At 52.4% G+C, this 17,726-nt stretch overlaps 3 protein-coding genes across 5 annotated transcripts in view; 1 reads left to right on the top strand and 2 right to left on the bottom strand.

Moving 5' to 3' along the window:
* The first annotated feature begins 748 nt into the window (after nt 1-748).
* PPDPF (pancreatic progenitor cell differentiation and proliferation factor) lies at nt 749-3,810 on the top strand. Its single transcript, XM_065032312.1, has 5 exons — nt 749-887; nt 2,024-2,113; nt 2,953-3,030; nt 3,172-3,268; nt 3,485-3,810. Exons 2-5 carry the CDS (start codon nt 2,059-2,061, stop codon nt 3,594-3,596), a joined length of 342 nt encoding a protein of 113 aa, XP_064888384.1. The 5' UTR covers nt 749-887; nt 2,024-2,058; the 3' UTR covers nt 3,597-3,810.
* A 2,365-nt stretch (nt 3,811-6,175) lies between these two features.
* Nucleotides 6,176-15,307, bottom strand: LOC102097504 (tyrosine-protein kinase Srms). Of its 2 annotated transcripts, none has more exons than XM_065032309.1 (8): nt 13,156-15,307; nt 11,294-11,415; nt 10,254-10,420; nt 8,912-9,050; nt 8,309-8,467; nt 7,593-7,849; nt 7,262-7,418; nt 6,176-6,779 (listed from the first exon to the last, which is right to left on the bottom strand). In XM_065032309.1, exons 1-8 carry the CDS (start codon nt 13,509-13,511, stop codon nt 6,586-6,588), a joined length of 1,551 nt encoding a protein of 516 aa, XP_064888381.1. In that variant the 5' UTR covers nt 13,512-15,307; the 3' UTR covers nt 6,176-6,585. The 2 variants fall into 2 exon arrangements, with proteins under 2 accessions (XP_064888381.1, XP_005499764.1); XM_005499707.3 differs by having other exon boundaries at nt 7,593-7,774.
* Nucleotides 15,308-15,458: 151 nt separating this feature from the next.
* Nucleotides 15,459-17,726, bottom strand: part of LOC102088601 (peroxidasin) — a 45,994-nt gene continuing 43,726 nt past the window's right edge. For both annotated transcript variants that reach the window (XM_005499573.3, XM_065032308.1), the window contains one exon: nt 15,459-16,966. The gene's annotated coding sequence lies outside the window, so the exon portion shown is untranslated. The remainder of the gene's footprint in view (nt 16,967-17,726) is intronic.

The following is a 17,726-nucleotide window of genomic DNA, read 5'->3' as shown; positions in this document are numbered from 1 at the left end:
AGATTTTATTGCAAACCCTCAGCGTGCCGGGCTGGATCACTCTGCTTTGAAAGATTACTGAGCTCTGGAGAGACAATAAATTCATAACACTTTAGCTATTGCAAATATCAAACCGCCTTTGTGGAGATAACGCAGGGCTCTTGTGCTGCTAGAGAGTGCTGCTCTCACGAAAGTGGATTCACTTTTGTGTTCTCAACCACATTTCCATTCCATGCAGAAAGCGATTTTCTGTAAGGTTTCTGTTTTAATTTTACATAGATACAGCATTGCTTCTGTTCTCCAGGACTCGGACCCTGCGGTACCGGTGGTTTATAGACCAGCATCTCTACAGAATTATACCGGTATACAAACACAGAGGAGTTGTATACTGGTGTGGGTTTTACTCAGACCTTGCTGCAGGTTCTTTCCTCTAAAATATTTTTCCAGCCCAGCCAGCTCGGAATCCCTTCAAGTCCATATATATGTTTTGATTCATTTTTACTCGAATTTTAGAGCTGGCATCAGGCCGTATCACTTGAGTTCTTCTGAATCTCCTCGCTCCGAATTTCCAGTGTTATTCGACTGCTAGGTGAAACCTTCCCGTTGTGGCGCAGCCGAAGCCCGGGTCAGCCCCACAAGCCGCGGCGCTGCGCACACGTTCCTGGGCAGGCCCCACCCCTCGCAGGAAAGGGGCGTGCCCCGGGGCGCGTTCCCCATTCCGATTGGTGGCGCGTCCCCGAGGGGGCGTGGCCCGAGGAGATATATATATAAGGGCGGGGGGAGGAGCCAACAGCGCCACGGCTCACGCCGTGCGGAGCGGACGCTTCGCTCCCGGAGCGGCGCCGCCGCCGAGCGGCCCCCGCGGCCCTAGTGCCCGCCCGCTGGACCCCCACCGCCACCCCCGCAAGGTGCGCTGCGATCGGGCGGGAGCGGGGGGGCAAACGGTGTGGCCCGTAGCAATTTGGTGAGGGGGAAGGGAGGGTTGCTTTGGGAAAGGTCAGCCGCAAGACTGCATCGAGTCCTTTTGGGGTGAAGCTTCTGGGAGATGGATCCGTGCCTCAGTTTCCCCACCTAGGGGTTGCTGTATTAACCGGGATGTGAGTGCGTGGAGGACGTTTTGTAACAGGACATCCAACGAGTTGGTCTATCGTTAGACCAAGGAAAGCCTCTTCAAAGCTAGGGAGGACTTGGGTGCTTGGGGGATAGTGTGGGTCCCGGGGCGCTGGGTACTCACAGGACGGTGCTTTTGCTGTTCTTGCGGGTCGCGATGGGGTCAGTGTCCTCCTGCAGGCCCAGGGGACTGTGCCTTGTGCTGCCAAGTGGTGCCGTTGATTGAGCTTGCCTGAAAGAGAGAGGGTCAGACTCTGAGACGTGGGAAGAGTCAGTGTCTGAGCAGGGAGGTGCTTTGTATCAGGAGGAGAAAAATATTACTATTTCTTCAGCGCAGAAGTGGGCATGTTGCGGGCCAGGGAGAGCCATTTTCTTGCCCGTGGAGCTGGGGATGTGTTGTGCATGGCGGTGCACAGCAGGCAGGTTTGGCCGCAGCTTGGGGCGGGGGGTGGTTGTGCTGCTGGGGACAGGCTGGGGCTGGAACCCTTTGCACAAAAATCCTCGGTATGCGCCCCGAGCAAAACACTCCTTTGCTACTTACACAACCTCTGGCCGAGATTTCATAACTCCCAACTGCTGATGCAGTGAAGGGAACTGGATTTCTGCACAGAAGCAAAACACCCGCTCAGGGAAGCTGCTGCGCAGGCTTGCCAGCCCTGGGCTCTGTGCGAGCAGACGTTTTCGAGGAAATTATTTTGGCTTTGCATGTAAGAGGTCTACAGCTGCAGACTTAAACCGCGTGTAGCACCGTCAGCACTAACCTCCATCCCCAGTGCGGGGCCGCCATGATGGTGCACATGTCAAATCTGTGGAGAAATCACACTGGGACCATTCAGACTCCTGCAGTTTTCTTGTGGCTGGGTGCAGGTCAGGCCCTGGGCGGGTGGGGGCTGCGGGGGCCCCTCTGCAATGACGGCTGCCCCTTTGCTTGCAGGTTTTAGATCTGCACAAGAACCAAGATCAAGAACCATGGCATCCATCCCATCGAGCGGCTCGCTCATGGCCACACACAACTACTATAGAAGTAAGAGCTCGGGGTGGGCTCGGCATGGGGGGTGCATGGACAGGATCCTCTGCCAGGCTTTGGGGGGACATGGTTCCAGCTGAGATGAAGCCAATGTTGGGTGTGAGCTTCCAGCTGATGCCCCAGGAGAGCTGCCAGGCTCCTTGGTGACAAACTGGGGCAGCCACCAGCCATCCCTCCTGCTGCTGGGACCCTCCTTTGGGCCACTGCAGCCCCTGCCCAGTTGTACCAGCTGGAGATGGATCTCACAATCTCCTTCACTTGTCATTAAAGTTGTCGCTGGGGGTGAGTGGCGGTTTTAAATGCATCTTGCACCATTGCTGTTGAAATGAGTTGTAAAACCAGTCCGAGCAATGGCAGCTGCTGGTACATCTCCAGGGAAGAGACTTTCTGGATTAATGGATTGTCTAAACCGGAGGAAATTAAAGTATTCCCTTTGAGCTGAAACTAGTAAGAAGCTTGTAGCAACTGGACTAAACCTGCATGGATTATATGCAGAAATCTGCATCTTCTCAACCTCAAGTTATCTGCAAAGGCCTCCAGAGTGTTGCATACAGATGCAAAACCATTAAATAATGTCCTTGGGACTGCAAGTGTTTTCCTACATATGTGTTTAGGTGTTATTCTACTTCCTGCTGTTAGCCAGCCTGTCATCCCTCCAGTGTTTTCTTCCTAGTAGTTTTTATTGATTTGCCACTAAAGCTGGGCAGGTACTAGAGGGAGGTGGTGATGAGACTGAGCCTTGTCACTCCAGGGACAGCTGGACCAAGGCCGTGCTCCACTTTTCATGGCATGACCAAGGGTCAATGGTGGCTCTGATGGCCATGATGTCTCCACAGGGCGCCTGAGCTCCACATCCAGCAACAGCTCCTGTGGCAGCTCTGAGTATTCTGGGGAGGTCATCCCCCATCCCCCAGGTAAGTGCCCCCTGTCCTGGAGCAATGGGGGGACTCTGCTCCCAGTCCCTCAACTGCAAATCTTACTGGAGATGCCCCAGCTTCTCCTGTGGGATGGAACTGGGGGTGTAGTGGGCTGCACTGACCCAAACCTTCCCCCAGGTCTGCCCAAGTCCGACCCCGGCCACTGGTGGGCCAGCTTCTTCTTCGGGAAGACAACTCACCCAGCCATGACAACTGTGTCGGAATCCCCGGAGAGGTGAGTCCTTTCCCTGGATGAGATGATGCAGAGAAGTGCCAACGCAGCACCCAGGGCAGCTGGGGACATCCCTGGTGCGTCCCTTGAGGTGCATCCTGACCCAGTGGGTGATGTCTTCATGCCCAGGGCACCGAGTCCTTCACTGCAAAAATAAATGCAGAGTCAGAATGAAATACCTTGATGTCGGCCTGACCCTTCCTCTGCTCTGTCTTGCAGCTTGGGAGCGCTGCAGGTGACAACAGGACCCATGGCGTGTGGCCCAATGGCAGCCCCAGGAGCGGGACGGAGGCGTCATGCCAGTGAGCCCAGCTCCGGGCCCTTGGCGTGAGCTGGCGGGTACAGCCCCTTCCCCCGTAGAGTAGGCAGAAGTGCTGCTTTATAAGAAAAAAAAGAAAGCACAGCAAAGTCCCAGCGATTCCCACACCAGCCTTTTTACTCTTCCTTAATGCAACGACACCCTTTTCTGCACAAGCTTGGTAACACGTTTTATTTACCTTGTACTTGTACAATGGCAACTAATAAAGTCGAGCAGCCTTTTAAAACTGGTCTTCATCCAGGGTGGGAGGGCAGAGCTGTGGATGTTGGTATGGGAAAGACATGGACCTGTTGGAGAGGGGCCAAAGGAGGCACAAAAATGATGGGGGGGGTGGAACATCTATATGGGGACAGGCTGAGAGAGATGGGGATCTTCAGCCTAGAGAAGGCTCCAGGGAGACCTTATTGTGGTTGTTTTGTACTTAAAAGGGGCCAATAAGAAAGATGGGGACAGACTTTTTAGAAGGGCCTACTGCAATAGGAAAAGGAGCAATGGCTTTAAACTAAAAGAGGGAAGGTCGAGGCCAGACATGAGGAAGAAATTGTTTCCACTGAGGGCGGTGAGAGCCTGGCCCAGGTTGCCCAAAGGGGTGGTGGATGCCCCATCCCTGGAGGCATCCCAGGCCAGGCTGGACGGGGCTCTGAGCAACCTGAGCTGGTGAAGATGTCCCTGCTCACGGCAGGGGTGGCACTGGGGAAGCTGGGAAGGGCCCTTCCAACCCAAACCATTCTGATTCCATGTCAGTGTGGCTGGGCCGGGACACATCACAGTGTCCGACCGCAGCACTTCCAGCAGGATCTGGTAATTCCAGATGGCACCATCCTGCCAGCATGACTCACCGGCGCGTGTTTGTTTTGCATGTGAGCAGCTCTGGCTCTGCTGTCGCCTCCCCCACCCTTGGCTGCACAGCCTGTCCTCGCTGGCACCAAACTGGTTTTGCTCCCAGCACATCGCTGCCCTGCTCCAGTGCTCCGTGGGGTAGCAGAGAGTGCCTGGGGAAGGGTTTGGGAGCAGACGGAGCTCTCTGTGATGCAGGAAGGGATGAGCCTTGCTCAGGGCTTGCATTTCGTGGGGCTGATCTCAGGCTGGAGCTCGTGGTCAGGTGGCACCTTGGGGGATGCACTGGGCTGGGAGCCCGGCTGGCCCATGTGTTCTACTGCCCGAAGTGATGTTTTGACTGATATTTTTTCCGTGAATTAGTTTGGCCCTTCTCTGGTCAGCCTGAGAGCTGCGGAGTGCTGCTCAATAAAGCACTGAGCAAACAGTGTGGGGGCAAAGTCCTTATTCCTGCTGGAGGCAAACAAAGCCCTGGCAGGGGTGGATTTAAAGGTGCAAAATCTTCCTGCTCTGGTCTGCTCCCAGTCCCAGCATGAGATTCAGGACAGCCCCTTGGGTTTCTATCGGAGGGACACCCACCATCCATGGCACCAAACCCCCGGGGACAGACATCCCTTCCTCTGCTCCCTCGTGCTGCATTTTGACTATTGATTAACTCACATAATTGGGCAAAAAATAGCTGGTGCTTTTCACTCACTCTCAGCCCTTGCAGCAGCACCTGTGCCACCCCGCAGTCCTCGCAGGACCTCTTGCTCCAGTCCCGGAGTAAGAAATATTTCCTTTTCTTGCCTGCCTCTTGCTGCTCAGGGATTTTTTTAGGTTTTTTTTCCCTCCAGCAGCTTTGCTTCCCCGTTACCCTTCAAAGAACAATGTGGGACCTTAAAATAGAAACAAACTGTGCAGCTTAAATAAATACATTGCATTAGCCTGACACTCTTTGTTTTTTTTTTTAAATCCCACTCAGTCAAGCTGAATCTGCAAACAGGGCACATGCCAGGCTGAAAGCAGAGCAGCCTTTAACAACACGTGTTTGCAATGGCCACCTGGGGGGGTATTCGGAAATGCCCCAGCAGCTCTGCTTTTGAGATGGATTTTGGGAAGACCCCGTAGCAGCCTGGACTTCAGGGGACAGCTGCAGTGCCCAGTCCAGGCTGAGAACCTGGAGGAGGGTGAGAACATCTGGGCTTCCCCCCCGCCCCAAACTCTGCTTTTAGAAAGCAAGTAATGACTCAGACAAATGCCAGAACCCCGCAGACCGCGCTGGAGGGCAAGCCCAGGCAGCAGGTCGGCTTTTAAAGCAGCTGCAGAGAAGGAAGGAAAAGCTCCCATGGGCAGCGCTGGCTTGGCCCGTGTCCCCATGTCACCCTGGCTTCCCCAGAGACCCCAGCCATGCACGCTGCTCCCCATGCCAGCCCTGCTCACCCCACACACACCCTCATCCTCCTACAGCTTGATTTTTTAGCTCCATCTGGTGGCAATCAGACCTGCAAATTTAACATCTTGCTGCAATCACCCTGTTGTGCCCACACCACACGTCCCAGCCCTTTGACATGCAATATATCCATCACCTGCCACACATGGCTTCAGTACTTTAGTTTCTTGTAGGAGGAACACAAAGGTTTAACACACACTTGGATGAACGGAGACCAAAGAGACACGAAGATGGTTATATCTGGGGTTGCAAGAGTAGGACTGGTTGCAAGCCGTCATTTCCTGGGTAGGGAGGGCAGAGCATCCAGCAAGGACTCAGTGGGTGGATGCACACACGTTTATTGATAAATACACTGAACACACACTACGAGAAAAAACAAGCAGAGCCACAACTGACCACAAACTGCAAACCTTCACGTTGGCGCGGGGAGCGGCAGGGACCTCCCACCCCACCGGCTGGCTGAAGATGTAAACTCTGGGTGATGCCTTCACTGCCATGTGGCTTCTCCAGGCTGCTACACAGTGAAGCGCCGGCCACGGGTTCTCCACAACTCATCACCTTCTCCCTTGGCCACCTCCCTGCATCCTGACCAACAGGGACCACGGGCTGTTTTTTGGGGGTAGATGTGCTTTCCCTGGAGCCCTGTCAGAGGGCAAAACCAGAAGGAAGGAACCGCTTGGCAAGAGCTGGCCTGGAGGGGCTTGTGCAGGAAGGGTGGTGGGAAGGGGTCCCTCAGGAGAAGGAGCTGAGCAGCCGTCTATAGATGAAGCCCAGCTTCTCACGCAGGGCCAGGAAGGTGGGCCGCTCCTCCGTGTTGCCGTTCCAGCACTCCAGCATGATGCTGTAGATCTCAGGAGGGCAGGAGCTGGGCCGGGGAAGGCGGTAGCCCCTGGTGATTTGCCGTACAGTTTCTTGGTTTGTCATTCCTGCAAGGAGGGAGAAGATGCGCCTGAATCTAATAGCCCCAAAGGATGTCCTGAAGGTATCCCTGCAAAGGGCCAAGATGTCAACTGGTGCTGCTGTGAAATGGTGTCTCTCTGCCATGAAGCTGGTAGAATAGAGGCTGTGGGAGATCATCCAGCCTGAACCACCTTCCTACCTGCATCTCCTGCACCCACACTGCAAGCACTGAACCTCATAGAATCATTTCAGTTGGAAGAGACTCTCAAGATCGTTGAGTCCAACCATTAACCTAAGACTGTCACTAAACCATGTCCCTAAGAACCTCATCTACACATTCTGTGTAACCCCCAAAGTGGACAATAACTTGCTCGTGCTCTTGGAGCTGCTTCTACATCCACTGTAGAAGGGACAATACAACAATTCATGACATGTTGGCTTTTGGGGACCACGAACAAGCTGCCCAGTGTGTGGACAGAGTGGTGCTGGAGGGGGCTGGCGGTCCTACCTTCATATGGGATCTGTCCATACGTGAAGACTTCGTAGAGCAGAATCCCATAGGACCAGACATCGGACTTGAGGGAGTAGGTGCGGTAGTTGGCAGCTTCCGGGGCCGTCCACTTCACCGGGATTTTGGTGCTGCTGCTGGTGGAATAAATGTCATCCTGAAAAACAACGGGAGATGGGTCACGAGGGCTGGTCTGCTGAACACAGCCGCTGTTTTGGGGGCTTTGCTGGGGCTGTGGGCTGGGAAAGGGGACAGCAGGGGAACAGCTGCAACATGGGGCAACTGGGTGGCCTGGAGTGATGGGAGGGACCACAGCATCCCACCAACCAACCTTGAGGAGACGGGCAAGTCCAAAATCAGCAATTTTGCAGGTGAGTTCCTCTCCCACCAGGATATTTCTGGCTGCCAGGTCCCGGTGGACAATGTGCTTCTCCTCCAGGTACCTCATCCCATCCGCCACTTGGCAGGCGATGTTGAGCAGGTGGGAGGTGCTCAGGGACTTCCCTTCAGGACCTGTTAGCCCAGATAATCCAAGCGTTGATGGCAATCTAGCAAGGTGGGAGTTGTTTGTCTTGTTTCCCTTCAAGACTGATTACCCGGTCAGGAAAAGAAAGGCCAAGAAAAATAAACTGACGGCTGGGTGGACCATGGTGTATGACCAGCTCTGTGTGTGAACAAAACCAGTGGGAGGTTTGGCCATTTCTTTCCTAATGAAGTTGCCCAACCAGAGTTGAAGGGTTTCTGTGCACTGGTGGAAGCTGGCAGATCACGGATGGGTGAAGAAGGAGGGATGAAGGCCCCTACCAACATGCTTGGGCTCCCAGGGACTGATATGGACCCAGCCCACATGGACACCAAAAGGATCATGCCACACAGTGTCTTGGAGTCACCCAAGACCATCTCCACCAAGCACCCATGGATTGCTCTGTACTACCGCTGATCTAAACAGAACCAAAACCAGGCTGGTGTTCTCTTAGGGTCCCCACTTGGGTTTTTAGGGCCATTTTGGGGCACAAAAAGCTTTTACAGAGCAGCACCAGGACTCACTGTTGAGGTAGCTGTGGAGGTTGCCTTTCCGCATGAGCTCAGTGATGATGTACACAGGCTCATCCAGTGAGCAGACGGCATGTAGCTGGATCAGCTTCTCATGCCTCAGGCGCTTCAGGTTCTGAATCTCCTTGGTGAAGTCTTCTGCCTTCATGTCAGCTGGGGGAGAAAGCCAACACAGCTGTTGAGAGCTACTTATGTGGATGTTGGGAGCTTAGCACCTCCAGCTGGGATGAGGACTATTTTCTTCCTTACAGCCCACCCCTGCTCTCAAAGTTTGTCTCTGCACATGCTGTGTCTTAGACCAAATGGGGCTTTGGATCCCATTTTCAGGATTGTAGTCCCACCAGGACTTAGCACAAACCCACTGGACTTGACATGTTTATCACAAACCCACTGGACAGACCCATGTTATAAAGGTGCAACCCAAGCTTAGGTGGGTCAACAGAAGTAGTCCAGTGACTGCTTGCCACATCCTACCACAGTTTGCTTGATAAGGTAGACAACAACAACCAAGAGGACCATGAAACAAAAACAGGCGAACAACAAGATGGTGAACGAGAGGCCCAGCTGGGCACTGTCAACATCTGCTCCTCCACCTACCTTTTATGATCTTGATGGCCACCGGCACCGTGTTCCTCCACAGCCCTTCCCACACCTCACCAAAGTAGCCCTCGCCCAGTTTCCTCCGTAGGGTGAACTCCCAGCGCGGGCGCTCCCAGCCGTCCCTCTCGGGAGGAGTCTGTGAAAAGGGCATTTCACGCTTGGACCAGCCACTGGGCACGACCTGCTGGTGGAGCCTGCACCAGCTCTTGGTGCCCACCAAGGTCTGGAGGCCACAGAGGAGTGGGCAGGACATGGTGCTCCACCACCTGCATTGCACTGGTGTTACGGCCTGTGTATCGCTTTTTCCTCTGCTAAATGTATCCTGTTGTGATAGGACAAGTCGTGATGGTTTTAAACTAAAAGATGGGAGATTTAGGCTAGATATAAGGAATAACTTTTTTTCCCCTGAGGATGGTGAGAGCCTGGCCCAGGTTGCCCAGAGCGGTGGTGGATAAACTATCCCTGAAGACATCCCAGGCCAGGCTGGACGGGGCTCTGAGCAACCTGAGCTGGTGAAGATGTCCCTGCTCATGGCAGGGGTGGCACTGAATGCACCTTGAAGGTCCTCCCAACCCCAACTGTTCTGTGATTCTATGATTCATTTGGGACACAAAACATGCAGGGCATCCTCTGCATCCCCTCTGCTGGGAACCAGCATGCGCGAGAGGGGAGATTTTTGGAGACTACATGGAGCATTAGGAATTCAAGTCATAATTCTCTCCTCATCAGACCTCAAATGTGGCTTTTCTCCATTTCCACCAATAAATAAAAATGAGTAAATGGGTATTATTGCATATTATGGCTGACTTAGACTTCAGCTCATTAAGCATTTCTTTTATCTTACACCTTTCAATTTCTCTCTCAAATTATGCACATGCTTAATTGTTATTTCTAAGTAATAAGTGGTGGATGGAATTCTAATCAGGAAATGAGCCGGCAATATGGGATTAATACTCTAATTGGATCTATGGCTGCCACACTAATTGGCCTGAAAACAATATTAAAATAATGTGGTCATCTTATACTCTAGGAAAAAAAATTGGAAGCACAGGTATTTCCAGATACAGTATTGAAGGGATGTACAACAACATGGTTTCTAGTCTTTGAGATGGAGAAGACGTTTCAGGAAAGACTGTGCATTTTGGCTGGTCAAAAATACATATAAGAGCCATGTGCATCCTTAATATCTCTAATCAAAGGTGATGCTGGTAGCCATACTAGTGGTGTACTTTAAATTTAGTTTAATAAAGCTCTAATCACAAATAGACTAATTATTCCTATTTTTCCTTAACTTATCTTTCCTTTTTTTCTGCCCTGGCCACACTGTTGGTGTACATACCGCAGGGCTGCAGGGCTGCAGCAAGGGGCTCTGGATGACCTTCCAGTTCTCAGTGTAGAAGGCCAGGAGCTCCTCCATGTTGGGGAAGGGACGTCCCTTCTGGATGTAGAGGCTGCCCCTGGGGCTCTTGCAGATTCGGAAGTGACTGACCTTCCCATGGTTGCGAACTGTGGGGAGAAGCCCAGGTGGGAAGAAAAACTCAGCCCATGCAATCACCAGTTCCTTCCCACCTCCCTCCTGACTCACACCTTCTCTCCTTTGCAGGCACTCAGTCTATTAATTCACCCTAAAGCCACCCAACTCAGCCCTGGGGTGTCACATCCCATCCCAATTGCCCCCTTTGCTCCCACCTCCTGGCTCAGAAGACTCCTGGCCATGGGCAAGCAGAGCTCATTTGGATTGGAGAAGTGATGCAGTGATGATTAGTTTATTAGCAGGAATAATTCCCACAGAAACAACCTGCTCAGAGCTCATTGCTGCTCAAGGTGGATAAACCAGTATCGGGGGCAACCTCCCGCAGACCCTCTGCAGCCGGGGGGGCAACGGGTGGGATGTGGGTTCACTGGGAATTTCTCCAGGTTGTTTTTACACAGACGGGATCTGGTCACACTGGCACTGCCCGACCCAAAACTCCCTGAATTCAGATTTCTGTGCGTGGGAGCAGCCCAGGCTCTGGCAATCTGGCACAGTGGCATATTTTTAGACAATGCTCAGATGACAAAAGCCACTGGAATGAAATCCTGGGACTTAGCGCTACAAAACCATCATTAAGCTGCTGTGAATTGTTGATGGCTTTCATATCCTGGATGGGAGACACATACTTTCTTTTGTCACAATAACTCACCAATCCAAACCTGCATCTATTAGCTATCCCCATTCTTTTGGAAAGCAGTTGATTCACTTTAACAAGATGCTGGAAAGCATTTTAAATGTATTTCCATGTTTTTCACCCCGTGCTGACCAAGCCAGGAGCTGCCTTAAGGAATAGCCTGGCTCCTTTCCCTCTGCTCATTTTCTCTGGATAATTGCCACTAAATTACCTGAGAGAGAGTACTCGCCCTTGCTGCTCTCGCTGTCCCGGACGAGGAAGGAGCCGTGTTGGTTAGGAGGCGAGAGGAGAAGCTGTTCAGCTTCATTTCGGCTGATCTTGCTGAAGTACCAGCTGGAGGAGAAGAACAGAGCAGTTAGAGGTGCAAAGAGATGGCACATGGATGGCGCTGCATCTATCCCAGGGACTTCTGCACCTTCTGAGCAGGATTTACTCCTTCCCACCATTTGCTCTGCCCAGCAGCCACCGAGTGAATGGTTCAGAGTCTGTAAACGTGTCTCCCTGCTCACACCATTATCACCTGGAGTTGCAATGTTTTTGCAGGAAAACGTTGCATTTTATTGCAGCTTGCTGGCTACAAACCATTTGCTCCAGCAGTGTCTGCTCACAGTTGCATTGAGCTGGCCAGGTCTCAGTGTTTTCATCAATGAAAATATCTCTGGAAATTGCCATTTGCTGCTCCAAACACAGCAGCGTTGGCTGGGGACCTTGGCAGCACTGAGTCAGGAGGGATCTTTCTTCTCTGCCCCATCAGTGCTGAGTTTTGTCATGAAATCTCCAGCGTGACAAGGCAGGGTGGCTGGTTGGGTCCTCAGCAGGCACACAGTAAGGGAAGGTAGAGACTGCTCCATCCTAACACAGCCAGGACGTGAGAAGCTGAGGGTTTCGTCATTAACTGAGATCAGCAGTGTCTGAGAAGCTGTGCAGGAAATTATGTGAATTATACATGCTGGGGTTACACAGCTGAACAAATTACCAGCCAGCCCGGAGCTGTGTGCTCACTCTGGCACAGCGGCATCCCCTTCCCCTCCAGCCTCAGGATGGGGCTGCGCACAGGTTGTGTGTGAACACACAGACACGCACACACAGACACGCACACTCAGCTGCTGCCCACCCAACCGTTTTGTGAGCGGGACCAAGGCAGGACCTGACCCCTCCGTCCTCCTCAGTTTGGTCCCAGCCAGACTGGCTTTGCCTTTCCCCAGAGCAGCTGCAGGGTGGGGAGCAAGGCGGGGTTCTCTTCCATCCCACCACCTGCAATCACCACCCCTGAATTCAGGGCACCTTTCCCAGCCCCCCTGAATCCTTTCCATCACCCCTGTGCTCCGTCAGCACTGCATGAGGACCAGGGTGTCTGCAGGGCTATTACACCCCCCGTCCCCACACTCCCCATTGCTCAGCATGTCTCAGGACCTGGCACCGCAGGAGCTGCTGTGTCTTGGGGCGCTTTGCCCGGCATGTCGGGACCAGGCTGCCTTATGCAACGATGAGCCTGGGCTTTCCCCAGCTGAGACATCAACCTGAGCTCCACATCAGGTGGGAGAAGCACCAGCAAGGAGGGAGCCCCCAGCCCTGGGTTAACAGAACACGAATGGCAGCAGCACGATTTATCCCTACAGAGCTCCAGGCTTCCAGGCAGGTCCCAACCCAAACTGCTTCACCCCACAACTCCTGGGCTCTTAGGACTCAAGCATAAGCTTTCCCAGCTCCCTCCCTCCCTTTTAACACAGGGGAAGAGGAGCTGGAACCCATTTATTTGGCACCATAGCTGCAACCATCCACATTATCACACTGAATCTAAGCCCAGAGCCACCCCATCCTGTACCAGGGTGATGCACCCAGGAAAGGGGACTAGGTTCTCTTTCCCTGGGTACATCCCCCAGCTCTTGCTCGCTGTGCTGAAAACCCCCACCCCACTGCCGTCAGCTGCAGGAGCTCCACACCAGGGAACCCCACTTGGTCCCACCACTGCTGGTGGCAAAAGCAGGGGACAGGGAGCTCCTGCTCCCCACTGCCACAGAGGGACACGCCACCCCGGTCCAGCCTCCATCCCCCAGCACTCAGGGTACTTACGGGCGATGAGCTGAGGTGCCCTGGCTGAGGTTGACCACGTAGGCAGCAGGGACGTAGCCCACAGCCGGCTCCCCCAGCAGCCGTCGGGCCAAGACATACTCTCCTTCTTCTCGGAGGACACGCAGTTTGTCCCCTGCGCTTACGCTCAGCTCGTCTGCACTCCGGGCTGTGAAAGCGTATAAAGCGATACAGAGAGAGGACTTGGGGATGAAGGAAACGGAGTTTGGCTCCGAGTGCAGCGAAATGGAATCGGAACCGAGATACCCCAGCGAGCAGCTCTCTGGCACAGAGCGGGGACGGAGCTTGTTCCAGAAGGATGTCAAGAAAGTCAAACGCTTGCGGACAAACTGCTCCATTGCCGGTGGATGCGGTGGGTGGGGTGGTCTAAGCCACCACGTTGCTGGAGGCCGGAGGAGGGGGCGATCCCGGGCTCACGGCACCGGCCGGGCGGCTCATGCTGCCGTCCCGCGTCCCTCGCGCGCGTCTGGGCCCTTCCCGACCAACTTCCTATTTCTGAAAGTGAAACTGGTTGATCTGGTGGGACGAGTCTGCAGGTGGGATGAGTCTGCAGGAGGGAGTCCCACGCTCAGACCCGCGGGCACATCTGGGAGCCGGGCACAGCTGGAGCTGGGCTCGACGCTCTCGAGAAAGGAGAATGACTTTTCTTCTTTTTTTCTTTTAAATTATTATTTTAAAGCGTGCTCTCCTGCTTGTTGCCAGAGCCCCGGTAAACACAGGTCTCTGTTCTTCAAGCAGCTCTTGTGATAAGTGGCTGACTCCAGTTAATAGTCTTGATCTCACTTGTGTGGGAGGATATTTTTTTGATTCATAAGAAAATAATTTCATCCACAAATGTGTGAGAGTTAAAACAGATTTAAGGAAATAACCTTAGAGGAGATCTGAAGTGGTTTGGATATTTGCCAGGTGGATATTGTGGAGTTTATAACACAAGATCCTTCTTCCTTTCTGTCTGCAGTGGCCTCCCAGGCTCACCCTGCCAAAGCATTTCCCTCTTCCCGGTAATTCCCAATTGCAGAGCATCTCCAGGGAATCCACTTCCCAGATCGACTGGGATCCAGTGCTTGCTCAACCTCCAGCAAAGATGGCCAAAGGAACGGAGATTTCCATCCCACATCTTGCACGTGCATTTTCAGATTGCTGCTCTGGTGAGAAAGCCCAATGCCAGCCCCCCAGCCCCAGCCTGGGTTTTGTCACTTAACTGTTCCATCTAATTACCAAGAGTTTTGGCCCTGGCAGTTCTGCTCCTGGCCTCAAGCCCATTATTTTGATCCTCCTTTGCTTATACTTGGTCTGGGTACCTCATTTCTGGATGTGCAGTTGCGTTTTGTAAGAGGTTGCTTAAAAAAAGTAAAAGGAAAGTTTGTTGTAGGGGTCTGACATGCAGACTGCAAGCCTGTGGTGTATGAGGAGCAAACTGGACCCATTCCTGGGTCAACAGCTCTAGCCTTGCTGTGTCCTGGGTGTCCCATGATGCCCAAACAACCTGCAAAAGCTGGATCTCCATATGTGGGTTTGGGCTCAGCTTCATCCCTGCTCTGTACCAGGCAGAGAAGGGCACAGGGTAGGACAGTGCTCCATGAGCGGGCTCTGCTCCGGGTGCTGCTGCACAGGTGGGAGCAAGAAAAAAAGTCATTAATATTCTGCTCCCTACTTACCAAAGTAGCACCTGAATACTTGGTTAATTCCCCCGAGATCTTTCCCCACTGCCCAGCAAACAGCCTCACTTGCTGCCATGCAGGTATTTGTAACTTCTCTGTGTGTTTTCCCCACTTCAGCGTGGGGAGGATGGAGCATAGAAAGGTTTGCAACACATGGGGAAGGGAAAATCCCCTCTGCAGCATTTCTGACAAGTCTGTTCCTCACCTCCCGCTCCATCAGGAGGAAAATGGGTTGCTTGGTTATGCATTTAGAGATTATCTGATTGGATTAAGCACTGAAAGTTTATGCCTTGCTGTTTTGACTGGGGACTTGGTAAACTTGTGGTTTGCAGGAGGCTAGAGCCTGATTTACCTTTACTGACCTTTGCCAGATGAGATTCTCTAGTGGTACAAGCAATAGACAAGTGCAGCTGATGTATAACGCGCGAGGCTTTGGACCTGGATTTGCACCTAAATGAAAGAGTACTTCCAAATGACAAACAGCCCTGAGGACTAAACGCTGCCTCCGAGCTGAACGGACCAGACACGCATGACACACACTCATCGCTGCAAACCCGCGTCTGCACAGGACACGCGTGCACGGCGCCAGATCCCACGTCAGCAAACAGGAGATAAATCACAACCTTTTCCTAGTATCTTTTTTATTTTCCTGTTCAGTTCCATGAGCATCCCTGCTGCTTTGAATCCCTTTGGTACTATAACACAACTAAAATTAAAAAAAAAAAACAAAGGGGGAGAAGAACAAGCACATTCACCAAAGTTTCTGGTCCTTGCACTGTGGGAAGGAAGGTGGGAGGACAGAGGAAAGATAAGGAAGGCACAGATATCTAATGGATCAAGTATTTTCTCTTTAGTCCCTGTGACCAGCTTACAAAGATGTATTAAAAACCAATCTGTCCAAACAGATTTGAGGCTATGGTGGATACACAGGGACTTGCTAGCACCACTAAAAAGCACCTCCAAAGAGCAACCAAACCAGCAAACCTGTTCTGCAGAGCTGGTTACATAGTCCTGGCTTAGCTGCAGAGCACCTGGGAGCACTAAACACAAACAGCACTTTGCATTCATCCGCGTGTCAAATACTGCACACCATGTTCTCCCGTACGAACTGACAGAAACCAGCAGCTCCTCTCCACTAATGAGAGCACCCAGTATATCTAATCATCTGAAGTTCTGTTACAGGTTCTGTTATGTTTACACTCCAAATACATGCTCCAACAAAGAGCCTTTTGGAAAAACAACAAAAAAAAAAAAGGAAGCAGAATATAAATCAAACGAAACCTCTAAAGGGGCAGAAAGTTGGAGAATTAAGGTCACGGCAAGGAAAATGTTTCTGAGCACTGGGTGTATGACAGTAGGTCACTCGCAGGGTCACGTCACTGAGGATGCACCACTTGGTACCCAATGTCTGGCAAAGCTCAGCAGCTGATCTCAGCACCACGGGTGGCTGCGGTTCGTGTCTGGCATCCCGTCCTGGAGCACCCAAACAGCCGGGGGACTTCCCCAAGCCCTGAGGTCACCCCCTCGGGGCTGGCAGGAACAGCAAGCTCAGCCCAAACAGTGCCAGGGCCCTCAGGTTCCTTTCGGTCTTTCTCTTGGCATCAGAAGATGGCTGAGGGTTTGGTTTGGGTTTCATGTCTGTTTATTCTTTCTTTTTTTTTTTTTTTTAAGATTTCTCCAGATGCTTCCTGGCACTACAGCGCATTCAAGAAAGGTTTTGCCTCTTAATGAATTGTTTCGGTTGGGTGCCCATGGGACATTTCAGACAAAAGGTGGTGGATGACGACAGCGTTGTGTGGGAAGAGGAAAAGAGCAGAACAGTGGCACTAAAGCAGCTTCAATTATCCTCTGTTTGCAGGGACTGCAGAAGAAAGTGGCATCTCAGCAGATGGCTGGTCCGTCACCATCCAAGAGGGCAGAGCCCACCCACGGTGGCTGACAGGCATAGGGATGGTGGACAGGCAGTGCAGAGGGTTCAGTACAGGCAGAAGTACAGTTGTCTGGGGACAGGCAGCAGTACAGGAGGTGTGAGAGGAGGCAGAGCATCGCTGGGGCTCGTGGCCGCTGTTGCTGAGCCCTTAGGAGTGGGTTGGACTGGCCGGTGGAGAGGGGGAGTGCAGGTCACAGGGCACCTGAAATGGCAGAAAAAAAGGTAAAAAAATTAAACGGGAGGCAGCTGGAGGCAGAGAGAGAGATGTTTGTGCAGTGCCTGGCAGGTCTGGGATGTGCACGACTGCAGCACAAAAACAGAATCACAGAACAGTTTGGGTTGGAGGGGACCTTCAAAGCTCATCTAGTCCAAACCCCTGCAACGAGCAGGGCCATTTTCACCCAGCTCAGGTTTCTCAGAGCCCTTTAAAACCACAGAAATACTTTCCAGGGACCCTGTAAACCCTAGAGTGGCTCTTCAAGGATCTGCAAACAACAGCAAGGAAAAGGCAACTCACACAACACACAGCAATTTATGTCAAATTTCTAAAGGGGCGTCACTGTTCAACTGGAAAATCTATAGGGACAAACACACCAAATTAGACTGGAAAACAGTGTGGCCAGTCTCCAGGCTTCCCCTTCTGCTTTTTGCTGATTACTAACAAGACCAGCCTTTGCTCACCTTCTCCTGTAATCTGACTTCTGGTACAGACTGCCTGGCAGAACAACACTTCTGCATAACTCCTCTGCTCCTGTCCCTGGAGTAATCATTTGCAACATGTAAAAGCCTTTAAACACCTCCAGACTGGCAGGTGCCAGGAAGCTGTTCATCCTCTCTTTCAAGGCTGCAGGGATCCCCACGGAACACAGCCTAAGGGAGCTCAGTTTTTGCTCTTTGTGTCCCAAAACACAGGTCTAGAGGTTGTGCAGCTTCTGCCAGCACCCTGCACAGCTGAGCAAGAT

This window comes from Columba livia, chromosome 16 (assembly GCF_036013475.1).
Source record: "Columba livia isolate bColLiv1 breed racing homer chromosome 16, bColLiv1.pat.W.v2, whole genome shotgun sequence".
Lineage (NCBI taxonomy): Eukaryota > Metazoa > Chordata > Aves > Columbiformes > Columbidae > Columba > Columba livia.
The sequence above is the reverse complement of the archived record's forward strand: the minus strand, read 5'-3'. Positions and strand labels throughout refer to the sequence as shown.